At 58.5% G+C, this 21,199-nt stretch overlaps 2 gene segments (V, D, J or C); both read left to right on the top strand.

Moving 5' to 3' along the window:
• Nucleotides 1-11,464: 11,464 nt before the first annotated feature.
• Nucleotides 11,465-13,405, top strand: LOC135288869 (Ig heavy chain V region 914-like; the record flags this gene model as incomplete). The annotated part of the segment is given in 3 exon segments: nucleotides 11,465-11,489; nucleotides 12,611-12,940; nucleotides 13,317-13,405. Coding segments are annotated over 3 exon segments (444 nt in total), but the record flags the coding sequence as incomplete, so codon positions are not given.
• A 5,708-nt stretch (nucleotides 13,406-19,113) lies between these two features.
• LOC135288868 (immunoglobulin heavy variable 3-48-like) lies at nucleotides 19,114-20,172 on the top strand. The segment is given in 3 exon segments: nucleotides 19,114-19,177; nucleotides 19,551-19,862; nucleotides 20,105-20,172. Coding segments are annotated over 3 exon segments (444 nt in total).
• The last annotated feature ends 1,027 nt before the right edge of the window (nucleotides 20,173-21,199 follow it).

Here is a 21,199-nt window from a genome sequence, read left to right as displayed (position 1 = left end):
CAGCCAGGGTTTGGTGCCAGGGGTGCAGATCTGGGGCTGCCCCAGAGGGATTTATCCCCGGCCGGGCTCTCTGTCCCCATCCCCGGCGGGACGGGGCTGCTGGGAACGCCTCTGGAGCTGTTTGGTTTTCCAGCACGGCTCTGGTCCCGCGGGTGTGGCACTGGGAAGGCGCCAGCAGCTCACGTGCCCAGCCGCAGGCACAGAACTCGCTGTGACAACTGACTGCGAGAGATTTGGGACAAACCACTCAGAGAAAAATCAGATTTTCCTGCTGGCCTGAGATCTGGCCCATCGTCAGCAATTTTGGGGAACTTGGCTGAGACTTGGACCCACCAGCGGAGATTTGGGGCAGAACCAGTTCAGGGCTGGGACACGGGCACAGGAACAGGGTCAAGGGTTTGGGCAGAAGGGGAGTGCCAGTGATGGAGATGTGGCCAAATCGAGCCCAACCAACAGAATGGCCAACATCACCAGCACTGGCACAATCAGTGCAATATCCCTTGGCGCAGAAATAGGATCCGGAATCCTCGTCCTTGAGGTTGTTCATGGTCAGCGTCACCGAGCTCTGCCCATTGTCCCTGGAGATCCTGACCCGGCCCCTGACTGAGGATGAGTACTTGATGTAATCCCCATCGTTCCTGATCCAAGCAACGAACTCCAGCCCCTGCCTGGGCCTCTGGCGCATCCAGAACATCGCAAATTTTCCGAAACTGAACCCAGACCCTCGGCAGAGGAGGCGCAGGGACCCCCCGGGGGGCTGGAGGTCCCCCCCGGACTCCAGCAGGGTCACGGCCGCCCGGAGCCCTGCGGGGAAAAGGGGAGATGGGGATGAGGAGATGGAAAGCTCAGGAGGACTTGTCCAATTCATTAATGGGTGGAGCAAGACTAATTGAATGGTTTGAGGCACCTCTAAGATACAGGAAAGCTCTGGTGGAGATTTGGGGCCCGGAGATGAGATTTGGGGCCAGGAGATGAGATTTGGGGGCAGGAGATGAGATTTGGGGCCAGGAGATGAGATTTGGGGCCAAAACAGTGCAAGGCTGGGACAAGGAGACAACAACAGGGTGGAAGTTTGTGGGGAAGTGTCTGGGACATGCAGAGAAGTGGAGACGCAGGTATTGGATCGGGGAAAAAACCCACATCTGATGAATGAACAATGTGAAAAGCAGCAGCCCAATTACCAGCACCAGCATCCTTGGCACAGAAATAGGATCCGGAATCCTCGTCCTTGAGGTTGTTCATGGTCAGTGTCACCGAGCTCTGCCCGTTGTCCCTGGAGATCGTGAACCGGCCCTGCACCGAGGGCGCGTAGCCGGTGTAACCAGCATTGCTGTTGATACTTGCGACGAATTTCAGCCCCTGCCCGGGTCTCTGTCGAACCCAGTACATCCCATAATTCCCAAAATCGAACCCGGACCCTCGGCAGAGGAGGTGCAGGGACCCCCCGGGGGGCTGGAGGTCCCCTCCGGACTCCAGCAGGGTCACGGCCGCCCGGAGCCCTGCGGGGAAAAGGGGAGATGGGGATGAGGGGTAAAAGCCCAAACAGTGACAAAAATCCTGATTCTTGGCCCCAAACCGTGACATTTGGACCTCCCAATTCTGTTGGTCCTGGCCCTGCTGGCACTCAATACCTGGGATCCACCCACCTCCACAGCACCACTCCCACTCCAGCCCACGCCACGATCCATCCCCTCATCCCCATCTCCCCTTTTCCCCGCAGGGCTCCGGGCGGCCGTGACCCTGCTGGAGTCCGGGGGGGACCTCCAGCCCCCCGGGGGGTCCCTGCGCCTCCTCTGCCGAGGGTCCGGCTTCAATTTTGGGGGTTCCACCATGTTGTGGATCCGTCAGAGTCCCGGGCAGGCTCTGGAATACGTCGCGGGGATCGAGAGCAGTGGCGACACCAGATACGCGCCGTCGTTCAAGGGTCGGTTCACGATCTCCAGGGACAACGGGCAGAGCTCGGTGACGCTGACCATGAACAACCTCAAGGACGAGGATTCCGGATCCTATTTCTGCGCCAAAAACGCTTATGCTGGTGGTGGTTGGGAAGCTCATGCTGGTTCTTTTTTTGGCCTTGTCCCCATCAATGTGTCCCCACCTGTTCCCAAATCCCCGATTATTCCCTCTAACCCTTGACCCCACTGGTGACCCCTACAGACCCAAATCAGCCCCATTATTACCAAATCTCCACCATTTGCACCAAGGTTTGGTGGGCTGGGTGGAGACTTGGAGCCAACAGTGGAGATTTGGGGTGGAACCAGTTCGGGACTGGGACACGGGGACAGGAACGGGGACAAGGGCTGGGGTTTGGCGGCAGTGTCTGGGGACATGGGGAGAGGTGAGGACACGGTAACTGGAATGGGGTCAAAATCATAGGCAACAGCCTCCCAACCAGTACCAGCATCAGCAGATTTGGTGCAGAAATAGGATCCGGAATCCTCGTCCTTGAGGTTGTTCATGGTCAGCGTCACCGAGCTCTGCCCGTTGTCCCTGGAGATCGTGAACCGGCCCTGCACCGATGGCGCATAGGCGGTGCTGCCGCCCGTTTTCCTGATCCCCGCGATGAGTTCCAGCCCCTGCCCGGGTCTCTGGCGGATCCAGAGCATGGCGTAACTCCCAAAATTGAACCCAGAGCCTCGGCAGAGGAGGCGCAGGGACCCCCCGGGGGGCTGGAGGTCCCCCCCGGACTCCAGCAGGGTCACTCATCGCGGGGATCAGGAAAACGGGCGGCAGCACCGCCTATGCTCCGTCGGTGCAGGGCCGGTTCACGATCTCCAGGGACAACGGGCAGAGCTCGGTGACGCTGACCATGAACAACCTCAAGGACGAGGATTCCGGATCCTATTTCTGTGCCAAGGGTGTTCGTGCTGGTGCTGGTGCTAATGCTGCCTATGGTATTGTCCCCTCTCCCATCGCTGTGTCACCACCTGTCCCCAAACCCCAGCCCCTGACCCCACTCCTGACCTTTTGTCCCAGCCCTGCACTGGCTCTGCCCCAAATGTCACCTCTGGGCCTCACCCACTGCCCTCCTTCCCCAAATTACATTGAATTGGTCAAGATTCAGGTCAAGGTTTCAGGTGTGGAGTCAAGAATTCAAATTTTAGGTCAAAAGTGCCGATGTGAGGCCACTGGGCCAGGTTTGGGTTGGTGGCTGTGACTCGGTGCCAGCCGGGCAGATTTGGGGCAGAAGTGGCCAAGTCTGGGGGCAGTAGTTGGGATTTGAGGGCCAAGGCTGAGCTGAGGGTGAAAGCGGCCCTGATTTGGGGCCAGGAGCTGAGATTTGGGGCCAGAGCAGAGCCAGGGTGGGACAGAGGGTCAGGAGTGGGGTCAGGGGCTGCAGGGAAGGGTCTGGGGCACGGGGACAGGGGGGGACAGAGTGACTGGAATGGGGTCAAGCAGCAGGACCCCAACCAGCAGCACCGCATTTGGCACAGAAATAGGATCCGGAATCCTCGTCCTTGAGGTTGTTCATGGTCAGCGTCACCGAGCTCTGCCCGTTGTCCCTGGAGATCGTGACCTGGCCCTTGAACGGTGGCGTGTACTGGGTGGTGCCACCACTGCTGGTGACAAGAGGGATCCACTCCAGCCCCTGCCCGGGTCTCTGGCGCACCCATTGCATGCCAAATCTCCCGAAATCAAACCCAGACCCTCGGCAGAGGAGGCGCAGGGACCCCCCGGGGGGCTGGAGGTCCCCCCCGGACTCCAGCAGGGTCACGGCCGCCCGGAGCCCTGCGGGACAAAGGGGAGATGGGGATGAGGGGATGGAAAGGACAGGCAGAGTTGTCCAATTAATTAATGAGTGGACTGGGAGTAATTGCAGGGTTTAAGGCCTTTTTTGATACTGGAAAGCTCTGTTGGAGTTTTGGGGCCAAATGAAGGGAGTTTGGTCCAAAACCAGTGAGGGTTTGGGGATGGGGGAGCGGCCGTGACCCTGCTGGAGTCCGGGGGGGACCTCCAGCCCCCCGGGGGGTCCCTGCGCCTCCTCTGCCGAGGGTCTGGGTTCAATTTCGGCAGTTTCGGGATGGGCTGGATGCGCCAGAGACCCGGGCAGGGGCTGGAATACCTCGCAGCCATCGACAGCACCGGTGGTGTCACCGTGTACGCCTCATCCGTCAAGGGCCGGGTCAGGATCTCCAGGGACAACGGGCAGAGCTCGGTGACGCTGACCATGAACAACCTCCAGGACGAGGATTCCGGATCCTATTTCTGCGGGAAGTGTTCTGGTGCTGGTTATCCCAATGCTTATGATATTTGTTCCCCGCCCCCATGGCTGGGACCCCTCCTGTCCCCCTTCCCCAGGTCCTCCCTTCAAAGCTCCGCCCTTGAACCAATCCTCCAGGTTTTGTCTCAGTCTCCAATTCCACGTCTCTAAATTCACGGAATGCACAGAATTTACAGAATTTGCTGAATTCACAGAATCCACAAAATTCACAGAAATCGCAGAATCCACAAAATTCACAGAATTCACTGAATTCACAAAATTCCCAGAATTCACAGGGTTGGATGAGACCTCCAAGCTCATCGAGTCCAACCCACCCCCAACACCCCAGCCTTGGCCCCCAGTGCCAGGAGATGAGATTTGGGGCCAGGATTTGGGGCCAGGAGGTGAGATTTGGGGCCAAGAGAGGAGATTTGGGGCCAGGAGATGAGATTTGGGGCCAAGAGATGAGATTTGGGGCCAGGAGATGAGATTTGGGGGCAGGAGATGAGATTTGGGGCCAGGAGAGGAGATTTGGGGTCAGGAGATGGGATTGGGGGCCAGGAGAGGAGATTTGGGGTGAGGAGATGAGATTTGGGGCCAGAGATGAGATTTGGGGCCAGGAGAGGAGATTTGGGGCCAGGAGATGGGATTTGGGGCCAGGAGAGGAGATCTGGGGCCAGGAGAGGAGATTTGGGGCCAGGAGATGAGATTTGGGGCCAGGAGAGGAGATTTGGGGCCAGAGATGAGATTTGGGGTGAGGAGATGAGATTTGGGGCCAAGAGATGAGATTTGGGGCCAAGAGATGAGATTTGGGGCCAGGAGATGAGATTTGGGGCCAAGAGATGAGATTTGGGGTCAAAACAGTGCAAGGCTGGGACAAAGAGACAACAGCGGGGTCAAAGTTTGGAGGTAAGTGCCTGGAACATGCAGAGAAGTGGAGACGCAGGGATTGGATTGGGGAAAAAACCCAAAACCTGATGAATTAACAATGCGAAAAGCAGCAGCCCAACCACCAGCACCAGCATATTTGGCACAGAAATAGGATCCGGAATCCTCGTCCTTGAGGTTGTTCATGGTCAGCGTCACCGAGCTCTGCCCGTTGTCCCTGGAGATCGTGAACCGGCCCTGCACCGACGGCGCGTATCTGGTGCTGCCATCAGGGTAGATCCCTGCGATCCACTCCAGTGCCTGCCCGGGTCTCTGGCGGATCCAGCTCATGTAGGAGCTCCCGAAATTGAACCCGGACCCTCGGCAGAGGAGGCGCAGGGACCCCCGGGGGGCTGGAGGTCCCCCCCGGACTCCAGCAGGGTCACGGCCGCCCGGAGCCCTGCGGGAAAAAGGGGAGATGGGGTCGCCAAAAGCTCCACCACTGACCAAAATCTTGACACTTGACCCCAAATTGTGACATTTTCTTGTTGTCCTGCTCGCCCTGCCAACCTCCCACGTGGGTCTACCCAATTTCTCTGGATCTGGCCACACTCACTGCGAGGCTTCAACCAACCCCGTTCCTCATCCCCATCTCCCCTCGACTTGGGGCCAGTGGGCAAAGTTGCTGCAAACGGGGGAGGTTTGGGACAAAGGGTCAGGGCTGGGGCAGTGAGGGTTGGGAGAAGGGTCTGGGGACAGCCGGGGACACGGATGGGACTGAAACCCCAAACGCCAACATAACCACAGGGACTTAAACCAATATCATGGGCGGCATTCCAAGCAGCAAAAGAATCTTTGGTGCAGAAATAGGATCCGGAATCCTCGTCCTTGAGGTTGTTCATGGTCAGCGTCACCGAGCTCTGCCCGTTGTCCCTGGAGATCCTGACCCGGCCCTTGACCGACGGCGCGTAGTGGGTGGTGCCACCAGTGTTGATCTGTGCAATGAACTCCAGCCCCTGCCCGGGTCTCTGGCGCATCCAGCCCATCCCAAAACTGCCCAAATTGAACCCAGACCCTCGGCAGAGGAGGCGCAGGGACCCCCCGGGGGGCTGGAGGTCCCCCCCGGACTCCAGCAGGGTCACGGCCACTCTCCCATTCCCAAACCTTCTCTGGTTTTCCCCAAACTCCCCCGATTTTGTCCCAGATCTCCACCAGAGTTTTCCAGTATCACAAAACGTTTTAAACCCTGCAATTAGGCCACATCCACTCATTTATTATTTGGACACTTCTGCCTGAGTTTTCCATCCCCTCATCCCCATCTCCCCTTTTCCCCGCAGGGCTCCGGGCGGCCGTGACCCTGCTGGAGTCCGGGGGGGACCTCCAGCCCCCTGGGGGGTCCCTGCGCCTCCTCTGCCGAGGGTCCGGGTTCAATTTTGGAAGCTACGACATCGGCTGGGTTCGTCAGAGACCCGGGCAGGGGCTGGAATTCATCGCGTGGATCTACTACAATGGTGGCACCACCTGGTACGCGCCATCGTTCAAGGGCCGGTTCACGATCTCCAGGGACAACGGGCAGAGCTCGGTGACGCTGACCATGAACAACCTCAAGGACGAGGATTCCGGATCCTATTTCTGTGCCAAATGTTTTGGTAGTGGTTATGCTTCTGCTGCTGCTGCTGCTTTTGGCGACACTTCTGGCCCCATCCCCATGGTGGTCAACAAATGTCTCCAATCCCAGCCATTCGTCACCCATTTCGCAGCCCTTTTCCTCCAACCTTGGCCATTTTCCCAAAAACTCCACCCTTGCTGCCCAATTCTCAATTTTTCCCCCCAGTTTTGACCATTTCTCCCCAATCTCAGCCTTCCCCTCACCCTTGGGCCGTTTCCCCAGAACTGTCCCCCAAATCCCAGCCTTTCACCCCAGATTTCCGCTCCCTTCCCTTGTGACCATCGGCCTGAAAATCCCTCTGGGGCAGCCCCAGATCTGCACCCCTGGCACCAAACCCTGGCTGCTGCGGGCACCCAGGCCTGAGGGCTTGCCCCAAAAATTGGCACCAGCGGTGAAGAGGAGGGGCTGAGAGTTGAGAATTTGGGGGAAAATGGGGGAGATTTGGGGCAGAACCAGTTCAGAGCTGGGACAGGGGACAGGAATGGGGTGAAGGGCTGGGGTTTGGGGGAAGCGTCTGGGGCACGGGGACAGGTGGGGACATGGAAGGGATCAAAATGTTCAACCACAGCAGCACCACCATAACCATCAGCATAAGCACGTTTGGCACAGAAATAGGATCCGGAATCCTCGTCCTTGAGGTTGTTCATGGTCAGCGTCACCGAGCTCTGCCCGTTGTCCCTGGAGATCGTGAACCGGCCCTGCACCGATGGCGCGTAGTAAGTGCTGCCACCACTGTTGATCCCTGCGACGTATTCCAGCCCCTGCCCGGGTCTCTGTCGCACCCACTGCATGGCAAAACCCCCGAAATCAAACCCAGACCCTCGGCAGAGGAGGTGCAGGGACCCCCCGGGGGGCTGGAGGTCCCCCCCGCACTCCAGCAGGGTCACGGCTGCCCGGAGCCCTGCGGGACAAAGGGGAGATGGGGATGGGAACAGCTCAAACATGGACCCAAATCCTGACTCCTGGCCCCAGATTGTGACCCTTGTATTTCTTCATCCTCTTCCTCCTGCTCCCGCTGGTTCTGCCAGGTGGGTCCCGACTCTCTCTGGATCTGACCACACCCAGCACCAGCCACACCCTGATATGGTTCATCGTCTCATCTCCCCTTTGTGCCGCAGGGCTCCGGGCGGCCGTGACCCTGCTGGAGTCTGGGGGGGACCTCCAGCCCCCCGGGGGGTCCCTGCGCCTCCTCTGCCGAGGGTCCGGGTTCGATTTTGGGAAATTTTGGATGTTCTGGATTCGTCAGAGACCCGGGCAGGGGCTGGAATCTGTAGCACGGATCAGTGACACTGGTGGCTACACCGAGTACGCGCCATCGGTGCAGGGCCGGTTCACGATCTCCAGGGACAACGGGCAGAGCTCGGTGACGCTGACCATGAACAACCTCAAGGACGAGGATTCCGGATCCTATTTCTGTGCCAAGGATGCTGGTGCTGGTGCTGGCGGTTGGGCTGCTGCTTTTCACATTGTTCATTCATCAGGTTTTGGGTTTTTTCCCCGATCCAATCCCTGCGTCTCCACTTCTCTGCATGCCCCAGACACTTCCAAACAATCTTTGACCCCGTTGTTGTCTCCTTGTCTCAGCCTTGCACTGTTTTAACCCCAAATCTCATCTCCTGGCCCCAAATCTCATCTCCTGGCCCCAAATCTCATCTCTTGGCCCCAAATCTCATCTCCTGGCCCCAAATCCCCTCTCCTGGCCCCAAATCTCCTTTCCTGGCCCCAAATCTCATCTCCTGGCCCCAAATCTCCTCTCCTCACCCCAAATCTCATCTCCTGGCCCCAGATCTCCTCTCCTGGCCCCACATCTCATCTCCTGGCCCCAAATCTCATCTCCTGGCCCCAAATCTCCTCTCCTGGCCCCACATCTCATCTCCTGGCCCCAAATCTCATCTCCTGGCCCCAAATCTCCTCTCCTGGCCCCAAATCTCATCTGCTGGCCCCAAATCTCATCTCCTGGCCCCAAATCTCCTCTCCTGGCCCCAAATCTCACCTCCTGGCCTCAAATCTCCAGCAGGGTCACGGCCGCTCTCCCATCCCCAAACCTTCTCTGGTTTTCCCCAAACTCCCCTGATTTTATCCCACATCTCCACCAGAGTTTTCCTGCACCCTAAAGATGCCCCAAACCATTAAATTACCCTCAATCCACACATTAATGAATGGGACACATCCGTCTCACCTTTCCATCCCCTTCTCCCCATCTCCCCTTTGTGCCGCAGGGCTCCGGGCGGCCGTGACCCTGCTGGAGTCCGGGGGGGACCTCCAGCCCCCCGGGGGGTCCCTGACCTTGCTGTGCCGCGCCTCCGGGTTCACTTTGGCCGATCACGACATGTTCTGGATCCGCCAGAGACCCGGGCAGGGGCTGGAGTGGGTCGGGAGTGTCCGGACGGAAGGCTGGAGCTCCGCGTGCGCACCCTCGGTGCGGGGCTGGGTCAGGATCTGCAGGGACAACGGGCAGAGCTCGGTGACGCTGACCATGAACAACCTCAAGGACGAGGATTCCGGATCCTATTTCTGCGCCAGAAGTTTCCGTGGTGGTTACAGTGGCATTACGCTTGGTGATAGTGACGATGGTGGCGGTGGCTCAAAATCCCCACCCCTGGGTCCCCAAATGTCCCCAGATCCCCAAATCCTTTCCCCAAACCCAGCCCTTGATCCCCTTGAACATCTCCCCCACTCTCCACCATCTTTGCCCCAATTCTCAACTTTCCCCCCATTTTCCCCATTTCACCCAAATCTGCCCCCAGCTCCCCCGGCCCTGATTGGGTGGAGGTCAGAACTGGGGGCCATGGATGAAGGTTTGGGGCCAATGGTTCAGTTTTGGGACTGAATCCGAAGGATTTTGGGTCAGTCCTCACGATTGGTACAAATGGGTGAGACTTGCAACAAAGAGCCGAGAGCTGAGGGCTGGGAGAAGGGTCTGCCTTTGGGGACAGGGGGGACACTGAGATGGGGGTGGATCCACCACCGGCACCGTCACCATAGCCAGCCCAACAACAACCAGCACCAGAATGTTTGGCGCAGAAATAGGATCCGGAATCCTCGTCCTTGAGGTTGTTCATGGTCAGCGTCACCGAGCTCTGCCCGTTGTCCCTGGAGATCGTGAACCGGCCCTGCACCGACGGCGCGTACCAGGTGCTCCCATTACTGTTGATTCCTCCAATGAATTCCAGCCCCTGCCCGGGTCTTTGTCGAACCCAGTTCATTCCAAAACTGCCGAAAGTGAACCCAGAGCATCGGCAGAGGAGGCGCAGGGACCCCCCGGGGGGCTGGAGGTCCCCCCCGGACTCCAGCAGGGTCACGGCCGCCCGGAGCCCTGCGGGGAAAAGGGGAGATGAGACGATGAACCATATCAGGGTGTGGCTGGTGCTGGGTGTGGTCAGATCCAGAGAAAGTCAGGACCCACCTGGCAGAACCAGCGGGAGCAGGAGGAAGCGGATGAAGAAATACAAGGGTCTCAATTTGGGGCCAAGAGTCAGGATTTTGGGTCAATGTTTGAGCCGTTCCCATCCCCATCTCCCCTTTTCCCCGCAGGGCTCCGGGTGGCCGTGACCCTGCTGGAGTCCGGGGGGGACCTCCAGCCCCCCGGGGGGTCCCTGCGCCTCCTCTGCCGAGGCTCCGGGTTCAGTTTTGGCAGTTTTGGGATGGGCTGGATGCGCCAGAGACCCGGGCAGGGGCTGGAATTTATCGCAAGGATCCACAGCAATGGTGGTTTCATCGAGTACGGGCCGTCGGTGCAGGGCCGGTTCACGATCTCCAGGGACAACGGGCAGAGCTCGGTGACGCTGACCATGAACAACCTCAAGGACGAGGATTCCGGATCCTATTTCTGTGCCAAATCTGCTGGGGCTTACACTGCTGATCCTGGTCGTAGTGAACGTGGCGGTGCTGGCTCCATCCCCAATCTCCGAGTCCCCCCTGTCCCCAAAGCCCAGACCCTTCCCACAGACCCCAACCCTTGACCCCATCCTTGTCCCTGTGTCCCAGCCCTGGACAGGTCCTGCCCCAAATTCTCAGCTCCTGGCCACAAAGTTGACCCAAATCTTGATCCTCGTCCTAAAATCTCCACTTTCAGTCCTAAGTTTTGGGGAAGAAAGTGGAGATTTGGGGTCAGGAGTTGTGGTTTGGGGTCAGCGGGTGAGAACTGGGGCCAAGGCAGTGCCAGGCTGGGATCAATGGTCAAGAGCTGGGTCTGGGGCTGGGGTCTGGGGGAAGGGTCTGGGCTCTGGGGACAGGGGGGACTCGGAGATGGAGGTGGGGACACCATGAGTCACGTCAACAAATCCAGCACTTTCAGCCCAAGCACCACGATCACCCTTGGCACAGAAATAGGATCCGGAATCCTCGTCCTTGAGGTTGTTCATGGTCAGCGTCACCGAGCTCTGCCCGTTGTCCCTGGAGATCGTGAAACGGCCCTTGACCGACGGCGCGTAGTAGATGTAAGCACCATTGCTGTAGATCCCTGCGAGCCACTCCAGCCCCTGTCCAGGTCTCTGGCGAACCCAATCCATTTCATAATTCCCAAAACTGAAGCCGGACCCTCGGCAGAGGAGGCGCAGGGACCCCCCGGGGGGCTGGAGGTCCCCCCCGGACTCCAGCCGGGTCACGGCCGCCCGGAGCCCTGCGGGAAAAAGGGGAGATGGGGTCAGCAAAAGCTCCACCACTGACCACAAATCTTGACTCTTGGCACCAAATCCTGACCCTTGGACCTCCCATTCATCCTCATTCACCTGCTCCTGCTGGCCCTCCCAGGTGTTTCCCACCCACCTCCCTGTCTGGCCACATCAATGTGTCCCCACCTGTTCCCAAATCCCCGGTTATTCCCTCTGACGCTTGACCCCATTGGTGACCCCTACAGACCCAAATCAGCCCCATTATTCCCAAATCTCGACCATTTGCACCAAGGTTTGGGGCCCTTGGTTGAGACATGGAGCCAACAGCTGAGGTTTGGAGCCAACAGCTGAGATTTGGGGCAGAACCAGCTGAGTTTGGGCCCAATGGTCACAAGTGAACCCCGCTGAGATCTGGGGCACCAAAGGCAGAGTTTTGGGGATGAACCTTTGAGATTTGGGTCAAATGATCAAAACTGCAGAGAAATGTGAGAGTGGAGAAAATGATGGTGGAGTTTGGGGGAAAACGGTCAAGATTTGATGCCAAGGGTAATGATTTGAGTGTAGAATGTGGGAATTTTGGGATGTTTGTGGACAGAGTCTCTGGGGGCAAAGTGCACCCACATCGGCAGCATAAAGAGTGATGAAAGTCGATCCACAAGCAGTGCTGGAACATTTGGCACAGAAATAGGATCCGGAATCCTCGTCCTGGAGGCTGTTCACGTGTTTTGGGAAAAATGGGTGATTCCTGCAGAGCTCACGAGAGGATTTCACCCCAAAACCGAGGAGCAGCACCAAGGCACGGCGCCCGGGGAGGGAGCAGTGAGGTGCCAGAGGGGAGGGAGGAGAAGACACCGAGATTTTGGGGCTCTGCAGCCTCCCCCCACTTCCTTCCTGGCAGCTGCAGGGGCCCGGGCAGGCCGGGGCAGGAAAATAAAAAGTTCTGGGTTTGTGTCATCTTTAACATCTGCGTTTCACGGAGGCGTGTCCAGGTCCTGAGTGGCTCAGCAGAATGTCGGCTGCAGAAAAAGCTTTGTGTCACTGCCCTGAATTACCCAGCACGGCCACGGCCGCTCCCCCATCCCCAAACCTTCTCTGGTTTGTACCAAACTCCCTTCGCCTGGCCCCAAATCTCCAACAGAACTTTCCAGTATCAAAAAAGGCCTTAAACCCTGCAATTAGCCCAAATCCACTCATTTGTTAATTAGACACCTCTGCTTGAGATTTCCATCCCCTCATCCCCATCTCCCCTTTTCCCCGCAGGGCTCCGGGCGGCCGTGACCCTGCTGGAGTCCGGGGGGGACCTCCAGCCCCCCGGGGGGTCCCTGCGCCTCCTCTGCCGAGGCTCCGGCTTTGATTTCGGGAGTTTTGCCATGTTATGGGTGCGCCAGAGACCCGGGCAGGCGCTGGAATACATCGCAGGGATCAATAACAATGGTGGCGGTACCTGGTACGCGCCGTCGGTCAAGGGCCGGTTCACGATCTCCAGGGACAACGGGCAGAGCTCGGTGACGCTGACCATGAACAACCTCAAGGACGAGGATTCCGGATCCTATTTCTGCACCAAAAACTCTTATGCTGGTGGTTATGATAGTGCTGCTGTGGTTGAACATTTTGATCCCATCCCCGTCCCGGTCCCTGTGTCCCCCCTGTCCCCGTGCCCAGACCCTTCCCCCAAACCCCAGCCCTTGACCCCACTCCTGTCCCCTGTCCCAGCTCTGAACTGGTTCTGCCCCAAATCTCCCCCATTTTCCCCCACATTCTCAGCTCTCAGCCCCACCTCTTCACTGCTGGTGCCAATTTTTGGGGCAAACCCTCAGGACTGGGTGCCCGCAGCAGCCAGGGTTTGGTGCCAGGGGTGCAGATCTGGGGCTGCCCCAGAGGGATTTATCCCCGGCCGGGCTCTCTGTCCCCATCCCCGGCGGGACGGGGCTGCTGGGAACGCCTCTGGAGCCGTTTGGTTTTCCAGCACGGCTCTGGTCCCGCGGGTGTGGCACTGGGAAGGCGCCAGCAGCTCACGTGCCCGGCCGCAGGCACAGAACTCGCTGTGACAACTGACTGCGAGAGATTTGGGACAAACCACTCAGAGAAAAATCAGATTTTCCTGCTGGCCTGAGATCTGGCCCATCGTCAGCAATTTTGGGGAACTTGGCTGAGACTTGGACCCACCAGCGGAGATTTGGGGCAGAACCAGTTCAGGGCTGGGACACGGGCACAGGAACAGGGTCAAGGGTTTGGGCAGAAGGGGAGTGCCAGTGATGGAGATGTGGCCAAATCGAGCCCAACCAACAGAATGGCCAACATCACCAGCACTGGCACAATCAGTGCAATATCCCTTGGCGCAGAAATAGGATCCGGAATCCTCATCCTTGAGGTTGTTCATGGTCAGCGTCACCGAGCTCTGCCCGTTGTCCCTGGAGATTGTGAACCGGCCGTTGACTGAGGATGAGTACTTGATGTAATCCCCATCGTTCCTGATCCAAGCAACGAACTCCAGCCCCTGCCTGGGCCTCTGGCGCATCCAGAACATCGCAAATTTTCCGAAACTGAACCCAGACCCTCGGCAGAGGAGGCGCAGGGACCCCCCGGGGGGCTGGAGGTCCCCCCCGGACTCCAGCAGGGTCACGGCCGCCCGGAGCCCTGCGGGGAAAAGGGGAGATGGGGATGAGGAGATGGAAAGCTCAGGAGGACTTGTCCAATTCATTAATGGGTGGAGCAAGACTAATTGAATGGTTTGAGGCACCTCTAAGATACAGGAAAGCTCTGGTGGAGATTTGGGGCCCGGAGATGAGATTTGGGGCCAGGAGATGAGATTTGGGGGCAGGAGATGAGATTTGGGGCCAGGAGATGAGATTTGGGGCCAAAACAGTGCAAGGCTGGGACAAGGAGACAACAACAGGGTGGAAGTTTGTGGGGAAGTGTCTGGGACATGCAGAGAAGTGGAGACGCAGGTATTGGATCGGGGAAAAAACCCACATCTGATGAATGAACAATGTGAAAAGCAGCAGCCCAATTACCAGCACCAGCATCCTTGGCACAGAAATAGGATCCGGAATCCTCGTCCTTGAGGTTGTTCATGGTCAGTGTCACCGAGCTCTGCCCGTTGTCCCTGGAGATCCTGACCCGGCCCTGCACCGAGGGCGCGTAGCCGGTGTAACCAGCATTGCTGTTGATACTTGCGACGAATTTCAGCCCCTGCCCGGGTCTCTGTCGAACCCAGTACATCCCATAATTCCCAAAATCGAACCCGGACCCTCGGCAGAGGAGGTGCAGGGACCCCCCGGGGGGCTGGAGGTCCCCTCCGGACTCCAGCAGGGTCACGGCCGCCCGGAGCCCTGCGGGGAAAAAGGGGAGATGGGGATGAGGGGTAAAAGCCCAAACAGTGACAAAAATCCTGATTCTTGGCCCCAAACCGTGACATTTGGACCTCCCAATTCTGTTGGTCCTGGCCCTGCTGGCACTCAATACCTGGGATCCACCCACCTCCACAGCACCACTCCCACTCCAGCCCACGCCACGATCCATCCCCTCATCCCCATCTCCCCTTTTCCCCGCAGGGCTCCGGGCGGCCGTGACCCTGCTGGAGTCCGGGGGGGACCTCCAGCCCCCCGGGGGGTCCCTGCGCCTCCTCTGCCGAGGGTCTGGGTTCAATTTTGGGGGTTCCACCATGTTGTGGATCCGTCAGAGTCCCGGGCAGGCTCTGGAATACGTCGCGGGGATCGAGAGCAGTGGCGACACCAGATAGGCGCCGTCGTTCAAGGGTCGGTTCACGATCTCCAGGGACAACGGGCAGAGCTCGGTGACGCTGACCATGAACAACCTCAAGGACGAGGATTCCGGATCCTATTTCTGCGCCAAAAACGCTTATGCTGGTGGTGGTTGGGAAGCTCATGCTGGTTCTTTTTTTGGCCTTGTCCCCATCAATGTGTCCCCACCTGTTCCCAAATCCCCGATTATTCCCTCTAACCCTTGACCCCACTGGTGACCCCTACAGACCCAAATCAGCCCCATTATTACCAAATCTCCACCATTTGCACCAAGGTTTGGTGGGCTGGGTGGAGACTTGGAGCCAACAGTGGAGATTTGGGGTGGAACCAGTTCGGGACTGGGACACGGGGACAGGAACGGGGACAAGGGCTGGGGTTTGGCGGCAGTGTCTGGGGACATGGGGAGAGGTGAGGACACGGTAACTGGAATGGGGTCAAAATCATAGGCAACAGCCTCCCAACCAGTACCAGCATCAGCAGATTTGGTGCAGAAATAGGATCCGGAATCCTCGTCCTTGAGGTTGTTCATGGTCAGCGTCACCGAGCTCTGCCCGTTGTCCCTGGAGATCGTGAACCGGCCCTGCACCGATGGCGCGTAGGCGGTGCTGCCCCCCGTTTTCCTGATCCCCGCGATGAGTTCCAGCCCCTGCCCGGGTCTCTGGCGGATCCAGAGCATGGCGTAACTCCCAAAATTGAACCCAGACCCTCGGCAGAGGAGGCGCAGGGACCCCCCGGGGGGCTGGAGGTCCCCCCCGGACTCCAGCAGGGTCACTCATCGCGGGGATCAGGAAAACGGGCGGCAGCACCGCCTATGCTCCGTCGGTGCAGGGCCGGTTCACGATCTCCAGGGACAACGGGCAGAGCTCGGTGACGCTGACCATGAACAACCTCAAGGACGAGGATTCCGGATCCTATTTCTGTGCCAAGGGTGTTCGTGCTGGTGCTGGTGCTAATGCTGCCTATGGTATTGTCCCCTCTCCCATCGCTGTGTCACCACCTGTCCCCAAACCCCAGCCCCTGACCCCACTCCTGACCTTTTGTCCCAGCCCTGCACTGGCTCTGCCCCAAATGTCACCTCTGGGCCTCACCCACTGCCCTCCTTCCCCAAATTACATTGAATTGGTCAAGATTCAGGTCAAGGTTTCAGGTGTGGAGTCAAGAATTCAAATTTTAGGTCAAAAGTCCCGATGTGAGGCCACCGGGCCAGGTTTGGGTCGGTGGCTGTGACTCGGTGCCAGCCGGGCAGATTTGGGGCAGAAGTGGCCAAGTCTGGGGGCAGTAGTTGGGATTTGAGGGCCAAGGCTGAGCTGAGGGTGAAAGCGGCCCTGATTTGGGGCCAGGAGCTGAGATTTGGGGCCAGAGCAGAGCCAGGGTGGGACAGAGGGTCAGGAGTGGGGTCAGGGGCTGCAGGGAAGGGTCTGGGGCACGGGGACAGGGGGGGACAGAGTGACTGGAATGGGGTCAAGCAGCAGGACCCCAACCAGCAGCACCGCATTTGGCACAGAAATAGGATCCGGAATCCTCGTCCTTGAGGTTGTTCATGGTCAGCGTCACCGAGCTCTGCCCGTTGTCCCTGGAGATCGTGACCTGGCCCTTGAACGGTGGCGTGTACTGGGTGGTGCCACCACTGCTGGTGACAAGAGCGATCCACTCCAGCCCCTGCCCGGGTCTCTGGCGCACCCATTGCATGCCAAATCTCCCGAAATCAAACCCAGACCCTCGGCAGAGGAGGCGCAGGGACCCCCCGGGGGGCTGGAGGTCCCCCCCGGACTCCAGCAGGGTCACGGCCGCCCGGAGCCCTGCGGGGAAAAGGGGAGATGGGGATGAGGGGATGGAAAGGACAGGCAGAGTTGTCCAATTAATTAATGAGTGGACTGGGAGTAATTGCAGGGTTTAAGGCCTTTTTTGATACTGGAAAGCTCTGTTGGAGTTTTGGGGCCAAATGAAGGGAGTTTGGTCCAAAACCAGTGAGGGTTTGGGGATGGGGGAGCGGCCGTGACCCTGCTGGAGTCCAGGGGGGACCTCCAGCCCCCCGGGGGGTCCCTGCGCCTCCTCTGCCGAGGGTCTGGGTTCAATTTCGGCAGTTTCGGGATGGGCTGGATGCGCCAGAGACCCGGGCAGGGGCTGGAATACCTCGCAGCCATCGACAGCACCGGTGGTGTCACCGTGTACGCCTCATCCGTCAGGGGCCGGGTCAGGATCTCCAGGGACAACGGGCAGAGCTCAGTGACGCTGACCATGAACAACCTCCAGGACGAGGATTCCGGATCCTATTTCTGCGGGAAGTGTTCTGGTGCTGGTTATCCCAATGCTTATGATATTTGTTCCCCGCCCCCATGGCTGGGACCCCTCCTGTCCCCCTTCCCCAGGTCCTCCCTTCAAAGCTCCGCCCTTGAGCCAATTCTCCAGGTTTTGTCTCAGTCTCCAATTCCACGTCTCTAAATTCACGGAATGCACAGAATTTACAGAATTTGCTGAATTCACAGAATCCACAAAATTCACAGAAATCGCAGAATCCACAAAATTCACAGAATTCACTGAATTCACAAAATTCCCAGAATTCACAGGGTTGGATGAGACCTCCAAGCTCATCGAGTCCAACCCACCCCCAACACCCCAGCCTTGGCCCCCAGTGCCAGGAGATGAGATTTGGGGCCAGGATTTGGGGCCAGGAGGTGAGATTTGGGGCCAAGAGAGGAGATTTGGGGCCAGGAGATGAGATTTGGGGCCAAGAGATGAGATTTGGGGCCAGGAGATGAGATTTGGGGGCAGGAGATGAGATTTGGGGCCAGGAGAGGAGATTTGGGGTCAGGAGAGGAGATTTGGGGCCAGGAGATGGGATTTGGGGCCAGGAGAGGAGATCTGGGGCCAGGAGAGGAGATTTGGGGCCAGGAGATGAGATTTGGGGCCAGGAGAGGAGATTTGGGGCCAGAGATGAGATTTGGGGTGAGGAGATGAGATTTGGGGCCAAGAGATGAGATTTGGGGCCAAGAGATGAGATTTGGGGCCAGGAGATGAGATTTGGGGCCAAGAGATGAGATTTGGGGCCAGGAGATGAGATTTGGGGCCAAGAGATGAGATTTGGGGTCAAAACAGTGCAAGGCTGGGACAAAGAGACAACAACGGGGTCAAAGTTTGGAGGTAAGTGCCTGGAACATGCAGAGAAGTGGAGACGCAGGGATTGGATTGGGGAAAAAACCCAAAACCTGATGAATTAACAATGCGAAAAGCAGCAGCCCAACCACCAGCACCAGCATATTTGGCACAGAAATAGGATCCGGAATCCTCGTCCTTGAGGTTGTTCATGGTCAGCGTCACCGAGCTCTGCCCGTTGTCCCTGGAGATCGTGAACCGGCCCTGCACCGACGGCGCGTATCTGGTGCTGCCATCAGGGTAGATCCCTGCGATCCACTCCAGTGCCTGCCCGGGTCTCTGGCGGATCCAGCTCATGTAGGAGCTCCCGAAATTGAACCCGGACCCTCGGCAGAGGAGGCGCAGGGACCCCCGGGGGGCTGGAGGTCCCCCCCGGACTCCAGCAGGGTCACGGCCGCCCGGAGCCCTGCGGGAAAAAGGGGAGATGGGGTCGCCAAAAGCTCCACCACTGACCAAAATCTTGACACTTGACCCCAAATTGTGACATTTTCTTGTTGTCCTGCTCGCCCTGCCAACCTCCCACGTGGGTCTACCCAATTTCTCTGGATCTGGCCACACTCACTGCGAGGCCTCGACCGACCCCGTTCCTCATCCCCATCTCCCCTCGACTTGGGGCCAGTGGGCAAAGTTGCTGCAAACGGGGGAGGTTTGGGACAAAGGGTCAGGGCTGGGGCAGTGAGGGTTGGGAGAAGGGTCTGGGGACAGCCGGGGACACGGATGGGACTGAAACCCCAAACGCCAACATAACCACAGGGACTTAAACCAATATCATGGGCGGCATTCCAAGCAGCAAAAGAATCTTTGGTGCAGAAATAGGATCCGGAATCCTCGTCCTTGAGGTTGTCCATGGTCAGCGTCACCGAGCTCTGCCCGTTGTCCCTGGAGATCCTGACCCGGCCCTTGACCGACGGCGCGTAGTGGGTGGTGCCACCAGTGTTGATCTGTGCAATGAACTCCAGCCCCTGCCCGGGTCTCTGGCGCATCCAGCCCATCCCAAAACTGCCCAAATTGAACCCAGACCCTCGGCAGAGGAGGCGCAGGGACCCCCCGGGGGGCTGGAGGTCCTCCCCGGACTCCAGCAGGGTCACGGCCACTCTCCCATTCCCAAACCTTCTCTGGTTTTCCCCAAACTCCCCCGATTTTGTCCCAGATCTCCACCAGAGTTTTCCAGTATCACAAAACGTTTTAAACCCTGCAATTAGGCCACATCCACTCATTTATTATTTGGACACTTCTGCCTGAGTTTTCCATCCCCTCATCCCCATCTCCCCTTTTCCCCGCAGGGCTCCGGGCGGCCGTGACCCTGCTGGAGTCCGGGGGGGACCTCCAGCCCCCTGGGGGGTCCCTGCGCCTCCTCTGCCGAGGGTCCGGGTTCAATTTTGGAAGCTACGACATCGGCTGGGTTCGTCAGAGACCCGGGCAGGGGCTGGAATTCATCGCGTGGATCTACTACAATGGTGGCACCACCTGGTACGCGCCATCGTTCAAGGGCCGGTTCACGATCTCCAGGGACAACGGGCAGAGCTCGGTGACGCTGACCATGAACAACCTCAAGGACGAGGATTCCGGATCCTATTTCTGTGCCAAATGTTTTGGTAGTGGTTATGCTTCTGCTGCTGCTGCTGCTTTTGGCGACACTTCTGGCCCCATCCCCATGGTGGTCAACAAATGTCTCCAATCCCAGCCATTCTTCTCCCATTTCGCAGCCCTTTTCCTCCCATCTTGGCCATTTTCCCAAAAACTCCACCCTTGCTGCCCAATTCTCAATTTTTCCCCCCAGTTTTGACCATTTCTCCCCAATCTCAGCCTTCCCCTCGCCCTTGGGCCGTTTCCCCAGAACTGTCCCCCAAATCCCAGCCTTTCACCCCAGATTTCCGCTCCCTTCCCTTGTGGCCATCGGCCTGAAAATCCCTCTGGGGCAGCCCCAGATCTGCACCCCTGGCACCAAACCCTGGCTGCTGCGGGCACCCAGTCCTGAGGGTTTGCCACAAAAATTGGCACCAGCGGTGAAGAGGTGGGGCTGAGAGTTGAGAATTTGGGGGAAAATGGGGGAAATTTGGGGCAGAACCAGTTCAGAGCTGGGACAGGGGACAGGAATGGGGTCAGGGGCTGGGGTTTGGGCGAAGGGTCTGGGGCACGGGGACAGGGGGGACATGGAAGGGATCAAAATGTTCAACCACAGCAGCACCACCATAACCACCAGTATAAGCATATTTGGCGCAGAAATAGGATCCGGAATCCTCGTCCTTGAGGTTGTTCATGGTCAGCGTCACCGAGCTCTGCCCGTTGTCCCTGGAGATCGTGAACCGGCCCTTGACCGAGGGCGCGTAGTAGGTGCTGACACCAGTGTTGATCCCTGCGATCCACTCCAGCGCCTGCCCGGGTCTCTGACGGATCCAGAACATTCCAAAATTCCCAAAATTGAAGCCAGAGCCTCGGCATAGGAGGCGCAGGGACCCCCCGGGGGGCTGGAGGTCCCCCCCGGACTCCAGCAGGGTCACGGCCGCCCGGAGCCCTGCGGGGAAAAGGGGAGATGGGGATGAGGGGATGGAAAGCTCAAGCAGAAGTGTCTAATTAACAAATGAGTGGATTTGGGCTAATTGCAGGGTTTAAGGCCTTTTTTGATTCTGGAAAGATCTGTTGGGGATTTGGGGCCAGGCGAAGGGAGTTTGGTACAAACCAGAGAAGGTTTGGGGATGGCGGAGCGGCCGTGGCCGTGCTGGGCAATTCAGGGCAGTGACACAAAGCTTTTTCTGCAGCTGGCATTCTGCTGAGCCACTCAGAACCTGGACACGCCTCCGTGAAACGCAGATGTTAAAGATGACACAAACCCAGAACTTTTTATTTTCCTGCCCCGGCCTGCCCGGGCCCCTGCAGCTGCCAGGAAGGAAGTGGGGGGAGGCTGCAGAGCCCCAAAATCTCGGCGTCTTCT

This window comes from Passer domesticus, chromosome 36 (genome assembly GCF_036417665.1).
Source record: "Passer domesticus isolate bPasDom1 chromosome 36, bPasDom1.hap1, whole genome shotgun sequence".
In the NCBI taxonomy this organism is placed as follows: Eukaryota; Metazoa; Chordata; class Aves; order Passeriformes; family Passeridae; genus Passer; species Passer domesticus.
Note: the sequence above shows the minus strand (reverse complement) of the source record. Positions and strands in the feature narration are given on the sequence as shown.